At 38.8% G+C, this 11,964-nt stretch overlaps 1 protein-coding gene across 3 annotated transcripts; it reads left to right on the forward strand.

Moving 5' to 3' along the window:
- Positions 1-223: 223 nt before the first annotated feature.
- Positions 224-11,813, forward strand: si:ch73-100l22.3 (uncharacterized). 3 transcript variants are annotated; one of them, XM_053512806.1, is made up of 10 exons: positions 224-866; positions 2,347-2,472; positions 2,566-4,630; positions 5,330-5,433; positions 7,330-7,524; positions 7,705-7,815; positions 8,296-8,394; positions 8,771-8,887; positions 10,889-10,971; positions 11,384-11,813. In XM_053512806.1, exons 1-10 carry the CDS (start codon positions 732-734, stop codon positions 11,499-11,501), a joined length of 3,153 nt encoding a protein of 1,050 aa, XP_053368781.1. In that variant the 5' UTR covers positions 224-731; the 3' UTR covers positions 11,502-11,813. The 3 variants fall into 3 exon arrangements, with proteins under 3 accessions (XP_053368781.1, XP_053368782.1, XP_053368783.1); XM_053512807.1 differs by lacking the exon at positions 7,330-7,524; XM_053512808.1 differs by lacking the exons at positions 10,889-10,971; positions 11,384-11,813 and having other exon boundaries at positions 8,296-8,449; positions 8,771-8,888.
- The last annotated feature ends 151 nt before the right edge of the window (positions 11,814-11,964 follow it).

An 11,964-nucleotide genomic window follows, 5' to 3' on the forward strand; every position in this document is an offset into this window, starting at 1 on the left:
TGTTACAGAGCTATAATCCATCTTTGTTACGTCAAATCACTCAGGGTGACAGTTGGAGTCGGTTATCATTCCGACAAAGGCTTGCCTCTCGCGCTAACTGACCAGAGTTTCATACTCTCGCGCAGGTTGATGATTGGACAGTTCTCTGTCGCGCTCAGGAGGCGGGAGCATAACAGCCAATCCTGGAGCAGGAGGCGGGGATTGTCAGAAAGCAGATAGGAAATGCAATTTTCTCTAGGAAACGGCTAAAACGTAAACATTAAACCAGGTCGCTAACCAGGCAGCTAAGCTAAAACACTTATTCTGTCTACTTAAAATTATATATTTATTTGTAGTTTTAAAGCTTACGAAGTGTATGATTTTAAGCCATTACAATAGAAGACTTGAACTGGGTTAGTTTGGTGTGTGATTGCTGTGATAAGTTAGCATGGCGTTAGTTAGCTACTTGCTCATAGCTGACTCTGAAAGCTCTATATAAAATCATCACTTAAGACTCGTTTTTAATTTGTTGATATTTGGAAATGTTAGATATTTATATGGCCTTGTTTACAGAGTCAAGTTACTTAACTGTAAAGTAGCTGTATAGAAGATGTGGCAATAACTGTTACTGCTAACAACTCCTCGCATTTTACTTATATTGCTGAATAACGTTGCTTCCGATACGTTTGTTTAACAAGCTTAGCGGCAAAGTAATATTTTCAAATAAGCAGTTTTATATTGAGCACTCAACCATGGAAGACTATGAGAAATTTATCCAAAGACAAGCCATCCACATACGAAGAAATGTCACTGTAAAGTCTGAACAGCAAATCAGCCAGGCGTCATCGAGCATCAGGTTTTACGGCTTGGCCATTCTGCCTCCTCTGGTAAGGGTTTTGCAAATGTCCATTGCCTTTAGTCAACATAACGTTGCACATGAATGTTTCTTTAAGTAATACCATATAAATATTTTTTTAATCAGATTGGATTGAACTACTTGTACAAAGCCAATGAACTGCAGTTAGCATCTAACCACAAGTGCATAAGTGGTCCATTTCCATAAATAATAAGTGTAAATGAGGATTATGGGTCTATATGTATACTGATGGGGGTGATTAATATACAGAGGGTGCAGTAGGTAATAACTATATGATATATATGGTAATATACAGTATAATCTGCTCAAATATGATTTTAGCCTTTCTGCTGCTCCCATCAAGAGGTTGCCACAGTGAACCATCTGATCCGCACACAGCTTGACACAGGTTTTATGCCGGATGCCCCTCCTGACCCAACCCTAGCATTTTATCCGGGCTTGGGACTGGCACTGGATCCAGTGGATGGGTTTAAGCATTGATTGGGATTTGAACTTGGGTGGTAGGGCAGGTAGAAAGTAAGGATGGGCGATACCACTGATTTTCATTTTGATTCAATACCAAGTAATGCAGAGGCAAGTAGCCCGATACCAATTAACAAGTAATACCAAGCCTAGTATTCCTTATGCCGATATTTAAAAAATTAGTCTTTTTGTGTGCTCAAAAACAAGAAATCTGTTTTTTATAGTAAAAATTGCACAAACATCAGATGTTGTATTTAAAAACCTTTTGTGAACAATACACAATAATAAAAAAATCTCCAATTTTCTTCATATTGTATTTTTTTATAAGACAAATTATTAAAACTTGCATTTAGCCAGTCTGAAAAATGTCCAATAAATTTTTATTGACGTTAACACTTTTTTTCACACAGGAGTTGTTCACATAACATAAACAGAACCAGGAATGTTAAACAAGTGTTAATTTTTTTTTAATATCCTCTTTACAAGTTATACTTCATTGCATGAGGGTCTAACTTTCAGAATTTCTCTGTTGTTCCTGTCTTGTACTTCTTCTGATAAACAGCTGCAAGGTGAATGAAATGAAGTTAATAACAGGATTTTTTTTTACATAATTTTTTTAATTTGAGTCTGTGGGGAATTTCAAACCTAAACTGAACTTAGGTTGGAAGTAATTTTATTCCCCCAAGCACAAATATCAGAAGTCACTGATTAAGTCATGTGCACTGGTTTACATCTTTGGCATCATCTTTTAACCCTGATCTTGTCTTGAACTCTCCCCTAGGTAGAAGGTACTAAAATGAATAAGACTATCCAGCTAATGATAACAGTGCACTTGATTTTGAGACTGTGCAATTAACATCACAAGTTAAACGCAGATTTGTGTGCAAGTATTTGATAAATGATTGACAGTACAATAATTAATTTTAATTTAATTCATAATGGATTGATGGCACATGAAGGGATAATTTTCCGTGCATTTTTCTTATAAATGCTGAAAACCGAGCATACTGAAAGTATTTGTTTTTTAGCTGAACAAAGATCAGAAGGAAGAAATACAACACCTGAGAGAAGCAGCCTCTAATCTTACAAATAAGATGGCAGCATCATCACTGTCATGCGTGTCTCATGTACAGGCCATACTTGAAAGTGTCCAGGTGATATATTAATTAATATATTAAATGCCATATATGTCAGCTTCTTACATATCTGTATACATTTACATTTTTATGCTTCTTTCTCATATTAAGTTACGAAAGGTTCCAACCATTGAAGAGTTTAGAGATGAGACAGGATCAGAAAATCTATTAAACACTGAATGCCAAAGTATCACTTGCATCCCTGGAGGGAAAAATGACTACAATGGAGCTAATGAAAGCCACCGGAATTCATCCTCCTTAACTCTCACACAGCATTTGCCTGGTGAGAAAATGGAAATGGAAAGTCACCCTCTGACATCTACAGGTTGTGATGGTCATACAGCTTTAAGCCTTAGACCTTTTGAAGGAAAAGATTCTTTGGAGAGCAGCCATACAACTGTTCTGTTTGGAGGTCTTCCTTTGTTTGGTCGTAGAACAGAGCGAGCTGTGGGGATGACCACAAGTTTTGGATTTGACTCTTCCTCACTACTGTATTCAGAGAAACACTCTACTATAGATGCTAGCCACCAAGGGCTTTCATCCGGATATGTGACCAATGAAACCTGTGACATCACTCCTAGCTGGGCTAACAGCACGGAAAACGTCAGAAAAGATCCAGAGGGAAGACAATCTCATGGCAGTGAAGTTATAGTAAATTCCTCTGGCATGTCGAATAGGACTGGAAACATCATAAGACACACTCCAGTAGATGGAGAGGTCCTGGAGAAGGAGTTTGCTCTCTCAAACAATGCACAGACTGATGAGGTTACAGAGCCAGCAAATTTTGCAGTGGAGCCAGCTGAAGAACCCTACCGCATGAGTCTTCAGAATCTTTTGAAGAAATCTCAAGAGTATCGGCGGCGTCAACGCCTCCTGCGAAACCAGGCAAAGGCTTCGAAAACCAGTGAAGCTGGATGTGCCAATGAACACAGTCTGTCTGATAAGGAAAATGAGGGATCGCTGCTAGGGGACACAGGGAAAACTGAGGTCAGGAGAACTACTGAGAACCAGAGGGAGGATCATTTAGCAGATCGAGATCCCCAGACACACAAACGTGGTGGAGGGAGAGAGAGTGTAGAGCCTTGTGAAGTCGTCTGCCAGCACACAGATTGCCTTAATCTCACTTCAGCCTCAAACAGCACGGGGTGTACAAATGGAAAAGCATCAGCTTTCTCAAACAGTCCAAATATAGCTGTCAGTCCCACTCAATCCACTTCAGCAAAATCTCTTTACCAGTCCAAGGGCAAGAAGATGGGCAGCATGCTGCCCAGGCCTTGCCTAACAGGAAATAAAAAATTTAAGAATGTTCCAACTCTCAAGTTTTGCTTAAGCCCTGTGCGCAGTAAGAAAGGCAGTGCAACAGCTACCTCTGTCAGAAAGCCCCTGGTCAAGATGCCTGTCTGTGTAGATGAGGAAGCAAGGCCAAATCCTTGTGGACAAAGCAAAATCAGGGCTGTGAGTCTCCTACCAGAAACAGAGGGCGGTGCACCTTTGTGCAAGAGTATGGATCAGGCCAAACAGATCTCTCAGCTGGAGCTTAACCTGTCAAGCCTTAAAGTTCTAATCTCCGATCTGGAGTCTACACTCACAGAGTCTCAGGCACACAGTCCCACAGAGACAGCCAACAACCCCCAGCAAAGCCTGCTTTCGGAACATGAAAGTGTCTGTCTGCCTACTGGTGACGGAAAGTCTCCGTGTGTGGTTACCTTTAGCGAGACTGTGCAGCAGAAAGTCCTAGCTAAGGGTTATGAGATACAGCAAGGGAATAAACAGCATGAGCCACCACAACGTGTGACCTCTTTGGTGAAAAAAATGAGAGTGCCGGAGGCGGCCCGTCCTATCAGTCGTTCAGTGCAGCTCTCTGAGAGGACCGCTGTCCTTACAAATGCCAACATTCAGCTTGAAGAGAGGAAAAATGCCTTAGGCGACAAAAAGAAAGCATCTGAAAACATGGATGACTCCCTAAATGGCTCGTGTCTTAATCGGTCATATGATGTGGACACACCCTCAGGACTGTGGTCCCAGTCTGGGTCCAGAGAAAACGAGCTGACCCCAGAGCTGGGCGGGCAAGATGGGGTGTCGCGTGCCAAACGCAGGCTGCTAATGAACATTGCAGATGGAAACAACTTGGGCCAACAGGTTAATGAGGAACGACCTCAGTCCAGTACACCTAAAGGTAAGAGAAGCTGGTATTAAAAAAAAAAAAATACCATTAAAAAAAAAGTTAAATGTCTTATGTCACTGATCATCACTTATGCATATGTATGACTAATATATTGATGTAGTTGATGCTAAGATGAAATCTAATCCATAGGCTTAACTGCTTTATCCTCAAATGAACCTGTCTTTTTTTTTTTTTTTTTTAATTCAGTAATGTTCTGTTTTGCTTATATCATATATTAACTAAAATATATGTCTTACAAAACATAAGTAATTCCCAGATTTTGCACACAGCAGATTTATACTGCGATAAAACATAATTTATAACGGTGTATAAGAGAAAAAGATAGATCAGCTGATGGCATAATGTCTTTCGAAATACAGAAATATTTTTTTGTCTGTTACACTGTGATGGTTTTCTTAAGCTTGCAAGTCCTTTCTTTAAATCGCATTGTTAACACAAATGAGGCATATTTTGTCAGACTGGCTTTATGATCCTTTTAAGAGGATAATTCTTGATAAACCCCCTTGCTGTAATGATGATGGTAAGATAATAGTCTTGTCTCACTTGTGATGCCTGTTAAGTACCCTGGGAGCATAATGATTTTGCTTTAAGTGCTGCTACAGCGATTAGTTAATCGGTCATGATTAGAATGAACCATTATTAAAGAAATGATATAGACTAACTGAGAGCCTATGCTCTACATGTTATCAGCGATGCAGAGAGCTGTGCAGGAGCTACAGCTGAGGGATGAGCATGACGCGCAAGTCAAAGCACTGATGGAGGAGCAGCAGAGGCAACAGTATGAGCTGCTGCAGGTAGGAAATACAACACAGTACATACTACTAGACAGTTAATGCTGTCATGCTTTACCACAGATAATAGTGCAACAGGTTCTAGCACTGAACCTAATTTGAGAAAGTACAGTCAAAGTAGGTAGGGCTGAGGGAATGTGAAAAACTGAGAACTGTAAAATGGTCCAATAGTTAAAAAGGGCACTATTTAATTATTTAAAAATGACAAAATTATTGATCTTAAATAATTGCTTAATAATAGTAGACCTTGTGTGAACCTTGTTCTACAGGTGTAAACTTATGCATGCACTCACACGCACAGAGCATCTACTGATTTGATTGAGGAATTAAACAATAAATGACTTAAGATTTCCAAGAAGTTTTCATTTATAAATTGCATGACTCTACAAGTGAGACATGGTAAAATTGAACCTGTGTCTAAAAGCAGGCGTTAACATTTCGAAATTGTGTGGAACAGCTACACAAAATAAAAAAAAAACAGTTCAGATAATTTTACCACTTGAATGGACTTTTGTTAGCTCAACTTCTGTACCTCAAAGAGACTTGCAGAAATGTTTGCAGAGTTTTTCAGGTTAACACACTAGAGAACTAGATGCTGTGAAGTCGAGCCCTATATTGCGTAAGGAAGCATGGGTGTTTAGTGGGTTCATCCACTCCAAACTGTGCAAGGTGTCTGGAGCTCACGTTGTACACAGGGACGTTGACATACTGATAGAATTCAGTGGAACTAATGGATTCAAACTGTGTTATATTTTTAAACCGTCATCATGGACTGATGGTCATTGCTGTAAGGGGCAAGTTACGTTGCTGCGGACCCCAACCTCTTGCAACCTACACACACTTACACATACACTACAGGCAATTTTAAAACGCACAAAATGAATGTCTTTGGACTGTGATGGAATTTACCAAGCACAGGGCGCCACACACACACACACTGATCGGAGATGAGATTTCTTCTTGCTGCAGACCCATAAATTGGAATGAAGGTCAGGTTTACACATACTTTTAGCCATCCATTTACCTTCTGGAATACCTTGAGAAACCCGCCAGACACAAGGAGGGCCTGAAGCTCCACATGCGCACAGACCGTCTAGTTCTGTTGAATCTGTGCTGCAGCCTGGCATTTGGGGTGATGGTCAGGTGTTTATATTCTTTTTTTTTCCATATAGGGACAAAGAACAACATAAAGGAATAATGGAAAACCATTAAATTCATCCTTTGGTAATTTCTACTGATGCAACTGTTTATGAAGCCCTAAAATGCAGTCTTAAATGTCAAAACAGCTTTGTAAATGTATTAAAACCAAAAATGTATAGAAGGAGGCATTATCTATATCTGTCTTTCTGTTGTTCAAGGACACTCATGTTGGCTTCCATTTCTCCTTCGGTATGCTCTGTAGGCCGTGTCCTTGTACCATTAATTACATGCTGTAATTTATGCATCTAACAGGCCTTTAATGAACTTGGACTGTTTGTGTAATGGATGCTGGCATCCCTCTCTCTCTCTCTGTGGGTGTGTCAGGTCAGAGAGGAGAAACCCAGCCCCGCAGCCATGTTGTGGGAATTGACACAGAAAATGAGAGCATCATTTTCTTTAATTGATGATTGTCTGAGCTTAAGTGCTGATCCCTGAGTGCCCTGTTGCTCATGTTTTTTTTGGGAGGAGTGTCAGATAATGTTGCCTGTGTTCCCCATTTTTTTTTTCTTTGCCCAAGTTACTGTCCTTCATTTACCTCATATCATCTCAGTCTATTCCTTTATTTTTTTCCCTATTGGTTTCCTCGATCCCACCCTGCTTTCTTCATCTACTCTCTCATTGCCTCTTTTAGCCTTGGTCCATCCAATCATTATTTTCTGTCTCTCTCTCTCTCTCTCTCTCTCTCTCTCTCATTTTCAGTCTTTGACAATGAAGTACCAGTTTCTCCAGAGCGTGTCCTTCCCATGTCCCAGCTCAGGATCACGTCTGGAGGACATGACAACCTCCTGTCTCTCCTCCTCCCCTGTTTCTGTGGGGCCGGGCTCTTCTTCCCATCCACATGAACTCACTCTGGCTGAACTGAGTGCTCTGTCAGATTCATTGCATATATCACAGGTGCCTCCCTCGACATAAAAACTGATACATATAGATAGTTATGGTAGTAACTAGCTACTACTGCTGTTGTGGATTAATCCCTGTGGTGTTACTGGTTTACATCCCTTTTATTACCCCCCCCCCCTCTTTTTTTTTTTCTTCCCCCAATGGCTGGTGTCTTGTGTGCCTGTGCCCTTTTAGTCACGTCTTCCTCTGTGTTATCGCCCCCTGGTGGCAGCAGCTGTGAAAGGCTACCTGACACGCAGGCTTCTTCATACAGAGAGAGTAGCTCAGCTCATCAGAACCATTAAGGTAATAAATGTACCTTTATATATCTACTTCTTGTATCCAATTCTTCTTTGTTGGACTTTTTATTCATTATAATTTTTTTTTCCCGGCAATGACCATGATAAACTTTAACACTGAGTCTTATTGTAATCATTTTAAATACTTAATTATACACTCAACAAGCACCAATGGCATCTTGTCAGTGAAAATGAACTGAAAATAATGTCCCAGTATAATACAATTTATTGACAAAAAAATTAAATAGTGCAGTTCGAACTTTTAAATAAAAAACCAAAAAGGTCCTCTTTGTGTGTGTTTATGATAGTAAAAGCAAGCCATTTCTCCAGTTGCACTATTATTTTTCAAAATCTTCCTGATTCATACACACTGGTCATCGAAATATATATATCTCTAAAGTCATTATTTTGCAATGATAATTCTTCTGCCTCAATTTGCTGTGTGTTATTATTAATAAGGCTGTATTTGGGTAATCCTTATATACAGGACACTCAGCTGTTCCTCCAGGGCTTCCAGCCTCCCACGCCCGGCCGGGAGTACAGCAGCAAACAGGATCGAGTCCTACAAGAGAGAGTCACACTACAGGTACCTACTCTCTCTCTCGCATGCCAAGGTTTTCCTCAAGCCAAATGAGTTCTTTGTAAGTATACTAAACTAAAGATATCTATTTATAAGTACATTACATTTTAATCAAAAACAAGTACATGTGCATCTCAATAAATTAGAATATCATGGGAAAGTTCATTTATTTCAGTAATTGAGTTCAAAAAGTGAAACTCAAACTATAGCGATTTATTGTACACAGACTAATGTGTTTCAAGTGTTTATTCCTTTTAAATGCATTTAATTGTGAATAGCATTATTTTTCTAACGCAAATTATATCTGATTTAGTCATACTCTAAACCTATTTTTTAACGGACACAAGTTAATTTTTAATAACCACTCGTGTCTCTTTGACAGTTGCGCTCAGCACGTTATGAGTTGCACAACCTCTTCTTCAGAGTGAGGCCTGCAGAGCGCATGCAGGTAATCAGCTGGGACCGGCAGCTGACCAGAGAGAGAGAGCTCAGACATAAGGTAACGCTAGCATCACAATCCTGGCTTCAAAACTGCATCCAAGTTTAAAAACAGTGAACTGAACATGGCGGACATTTTATATTCAAAACTGTTGATGCAAATGGCTTGAGTCTGGACTACAGAATAGCTATATTAGTCTAACAGGCTCCTTATTCTGAGTCAGTCAGTCATTCTCTGATCACTGGCTTTGCTCAGGTGTATTTTGCTGTATTGATTGTTGAAGCGCTGCATGCCAATACTGTCTAAAAGCTGACAGGAAGCCTCAGGACATTCGCAGATATCGACTGTATGCCTGCTGGCATTTTATAAGGTTTTGATTGACTTTGCATGTTTTTTTTGTTTTTTGTTTTTTTTTACATAAAATCATCAGTTAATAAATAAAGGTTGATGTTTAGTTAAGGTAATCATTTTGTGATATTGATTACACTGTCAGACTGTATAATATTGTTAGAGATAAATTGGCACAGTAAACCTGAAGCATATTGTAGGTAAGATAAGTATTAAATGCACTGCATTTACACTGCATAGTAGTTAACTTTTTAATGATCTATTTCAGTAAATCTTGAAGGAAATGTGGGTCATAGTACATGTGGTAGGTTGTAAAAAAATTGGCAAGATTAAATACTTCAATAGATGTATCATAAAAAATAAAAAAAAAACTAACCATGATTTTATTTATTATACCACAGAGCTTGATTCTGAATGCACATTCGAGCAACAGCATGTTCGAGACTTGCATGACAGGCTTTATATAATCTAAGGTTATTAATAAAGCTGTGTTATTTAACAGAGAACAATATATAATTATTGATATGGCGAAGCTTTCTGCAAGTATACAGTAGATTTATTTACCCTTTGGGAAGGAGTCTCCAGTGTTAATGTTTTGTACTAGTCAGTAAGTTTTCAAATACATTAAAGTCTTATGGTTGACATAAAAAGGTGCATTATTTTGTCTTATGTACTTCAAGTGGCTGGTGAAGGAACGTTTATTTAAAGCTGCTGTAATATTAGTGATTACAGAACTGACAGACTTTGTACAACATTAACTAATGACGTCTGAAAGTTAATTAAATCTTCCATAAATTAAAACTGTAATCAGTGGTAAACTGCTTGGATATAAGAAAAAATAAAACATTTGGGACATACAGTTTTTAGAAAATATGTATATAATTAGCTTTGTGTTTACCACATCACACCACTTTGTTATGGAGTATTTCCTAATAATAGCTCTCCCTCTCATATTTTATTCCTTACCTGCTACTTTATCCACTCGAGTGGTTTAAGGTGAATACTAGACAGCCAAGTAAACTTCTATCACAATAAGATTAAATTGACATGGATTCCTGGAGTGATTTTCTAGTTTACTGGTGCACTTCTGTGCCTTCATTTCCATTGGCTTGGCCATGCTGATGTTTTTTTCTAGTCTCCTCTGAGAAAATTATGGGCTGAATAACCTACTGTTTTTAACCTGCTGTTTTTACTGTCTGTCAAGATCAACGGTTCTCTGAATTTTAGTCCTGTCTGGATGGGCAGGGACAAGATTTTCTATTCAGATGTTGCCTTATTTAAAGAAATGAAAAAAAAAAAAAAAAAAAAAAAGATGTTTGGTGCTCATGTGATTTCCTCCTGCTGTCTGGGATGTGAAATTTCTATCTCTGAGAAGTAGTGCAAAAATGTATTACTGACTAAACTAATCCAGACTGAAAAAGGCTTAACAGATGCGTGTGTGTGGATGGTAGTACAATCACAGTGTGACATTGCATAAGACTTGCTATGGTAAAGAGGCTTGCAGAGATGGGTTAAAAGATCAGCAGAATTCTGCAACCTCCTTAACATTACATTAATGGCAAAAAGTCATAACACGTTCCTGGAATTTACACCCACCCGCTTATTAATTGAAAAAGAAATGAATGCATGCACAGATGTTGAATTAGTGAACCTTTTGTGTAGGGACTTAATGTTACACAGTGTAAAATAAAAAGAATGTGTTTCCTTTTGCAGGAGAGTACAGAGCTGCAAGGCAGAGGGAAATGCTCTCTGTCTACTGCCACCAGAAAAGCCCTGGAGAGGAAGAGGAAAATAATGTGAGTGCTTTTCTGTAGATTTACTGCTTTCATCATGTTTCATTCAAACAACTGAAAGTCTGTAGAAGCAGCCATTGAGGATCTAATGAGAATAGCACTGTGGTTCCAGGAACTAGCTCACACGAATGCAGCATAACTTAAAGGTATATTTCACTTTTGGTTTAAATTCTTGGGTCTGTACCCAGGGTCCTGTTGCTGGAGAAACACTGATCTAAGCATTTTCTCTCCAGCAGAACGATTTGTTTTTAAGAAATCTTTGAAAGGACAGCACAAGGGACACTGGGCAAGGATCCCAGTTTTACAGACCAAATACAACAAGTTCTTATAAGTCTCCTTAGTTTCTCCAGGCCCTCAGGCCAATTTCTCCTGAGGGAAGCTGATGTAACTCCTTCGCTGGTGTTGCTGTTGTCAGGTTACAGAAGAAAGCGGCAGAAAGGACAAAGCCGGCAGTGGGTGCAGAGGAAAGATGGACGTTTGTGCCAAACCCACGCAGAGTTCCAAAGAAGACTACTCCATTACGGCGCAGGTGAAGAGCTTACACTTCTGCTGCACACACAGACGCCAACACAGCACGGGGCCTTGCTAGAATATCACCATGTCATGTTTAATGACACAATGCCTTTATTTATTTCTTTTTCACGTTAGGTGTCAAAATTTGGAAAAGTTTTCAAATTATTCATCTTGCCAAGTTTATTGTGAGATGTAGGAAAATATGCTTGCAAATTGACAGGTTGTTGATAGTTAATGTATTTTTATTTTTTTTACTCTCAGCTATATGTCCGCTTACTTAACTTATTTTGTATTTGCATCCATCCACTTTCTAATAAATGACTATTCTGACAGGCTCCTGTGCCGTTCTTGAACATTACAGTAATTATTAATTTGTTGCAAATTAATAGATAGGAAGAAAAAACAAGAACACCAAATATTTTTAAAACATATATATTTTTTATAACTGTATAATGTGTATATTTTCTTCATTTAAATAATGAA

Source organism: Clarias gariepinus, chromosome 15 (genome assembly GCF_024256425.1).
Source record: "Clarias gariepinus isolate MV-2021 ecotype Netherlands chromosome 15, CGAR_prim_01v2, whole genome shotgun sequence".
NCBI lineage: Eukaryota > Metazoa > Chordata > Actinopteri > Siluriformes > Clariidae > Clarias > Clarias gariepinus.

What these genes read in the sequence shown, in the direction of transcription:
- si:ch73-100l22.3 (XM_053512806.1), top strand. Translation starts at nt 732, where the DNA reads ATGGAAGACTATGAGAAATTTATCCAAAGACAAGCCATCCACATACGA. An exon ending in AGCTCATCAGAACCATTAAG is followed by an intron (nt 7,816 to 8,295) that starts GTAATAAATGTA and finishes CCTTATATACAG; the next exon opens with GACACTCAGCTGTTCCTCCA. An exon ending in AGAGAGAGCTCAGACATAAG is followed by an intron (nt 8,888 to 10,888) that starts GTAACGCTAGCA and finishes TTCCTTTTGCAG; the next exon opens with GAGAGTACAGAGCTGCAAGG.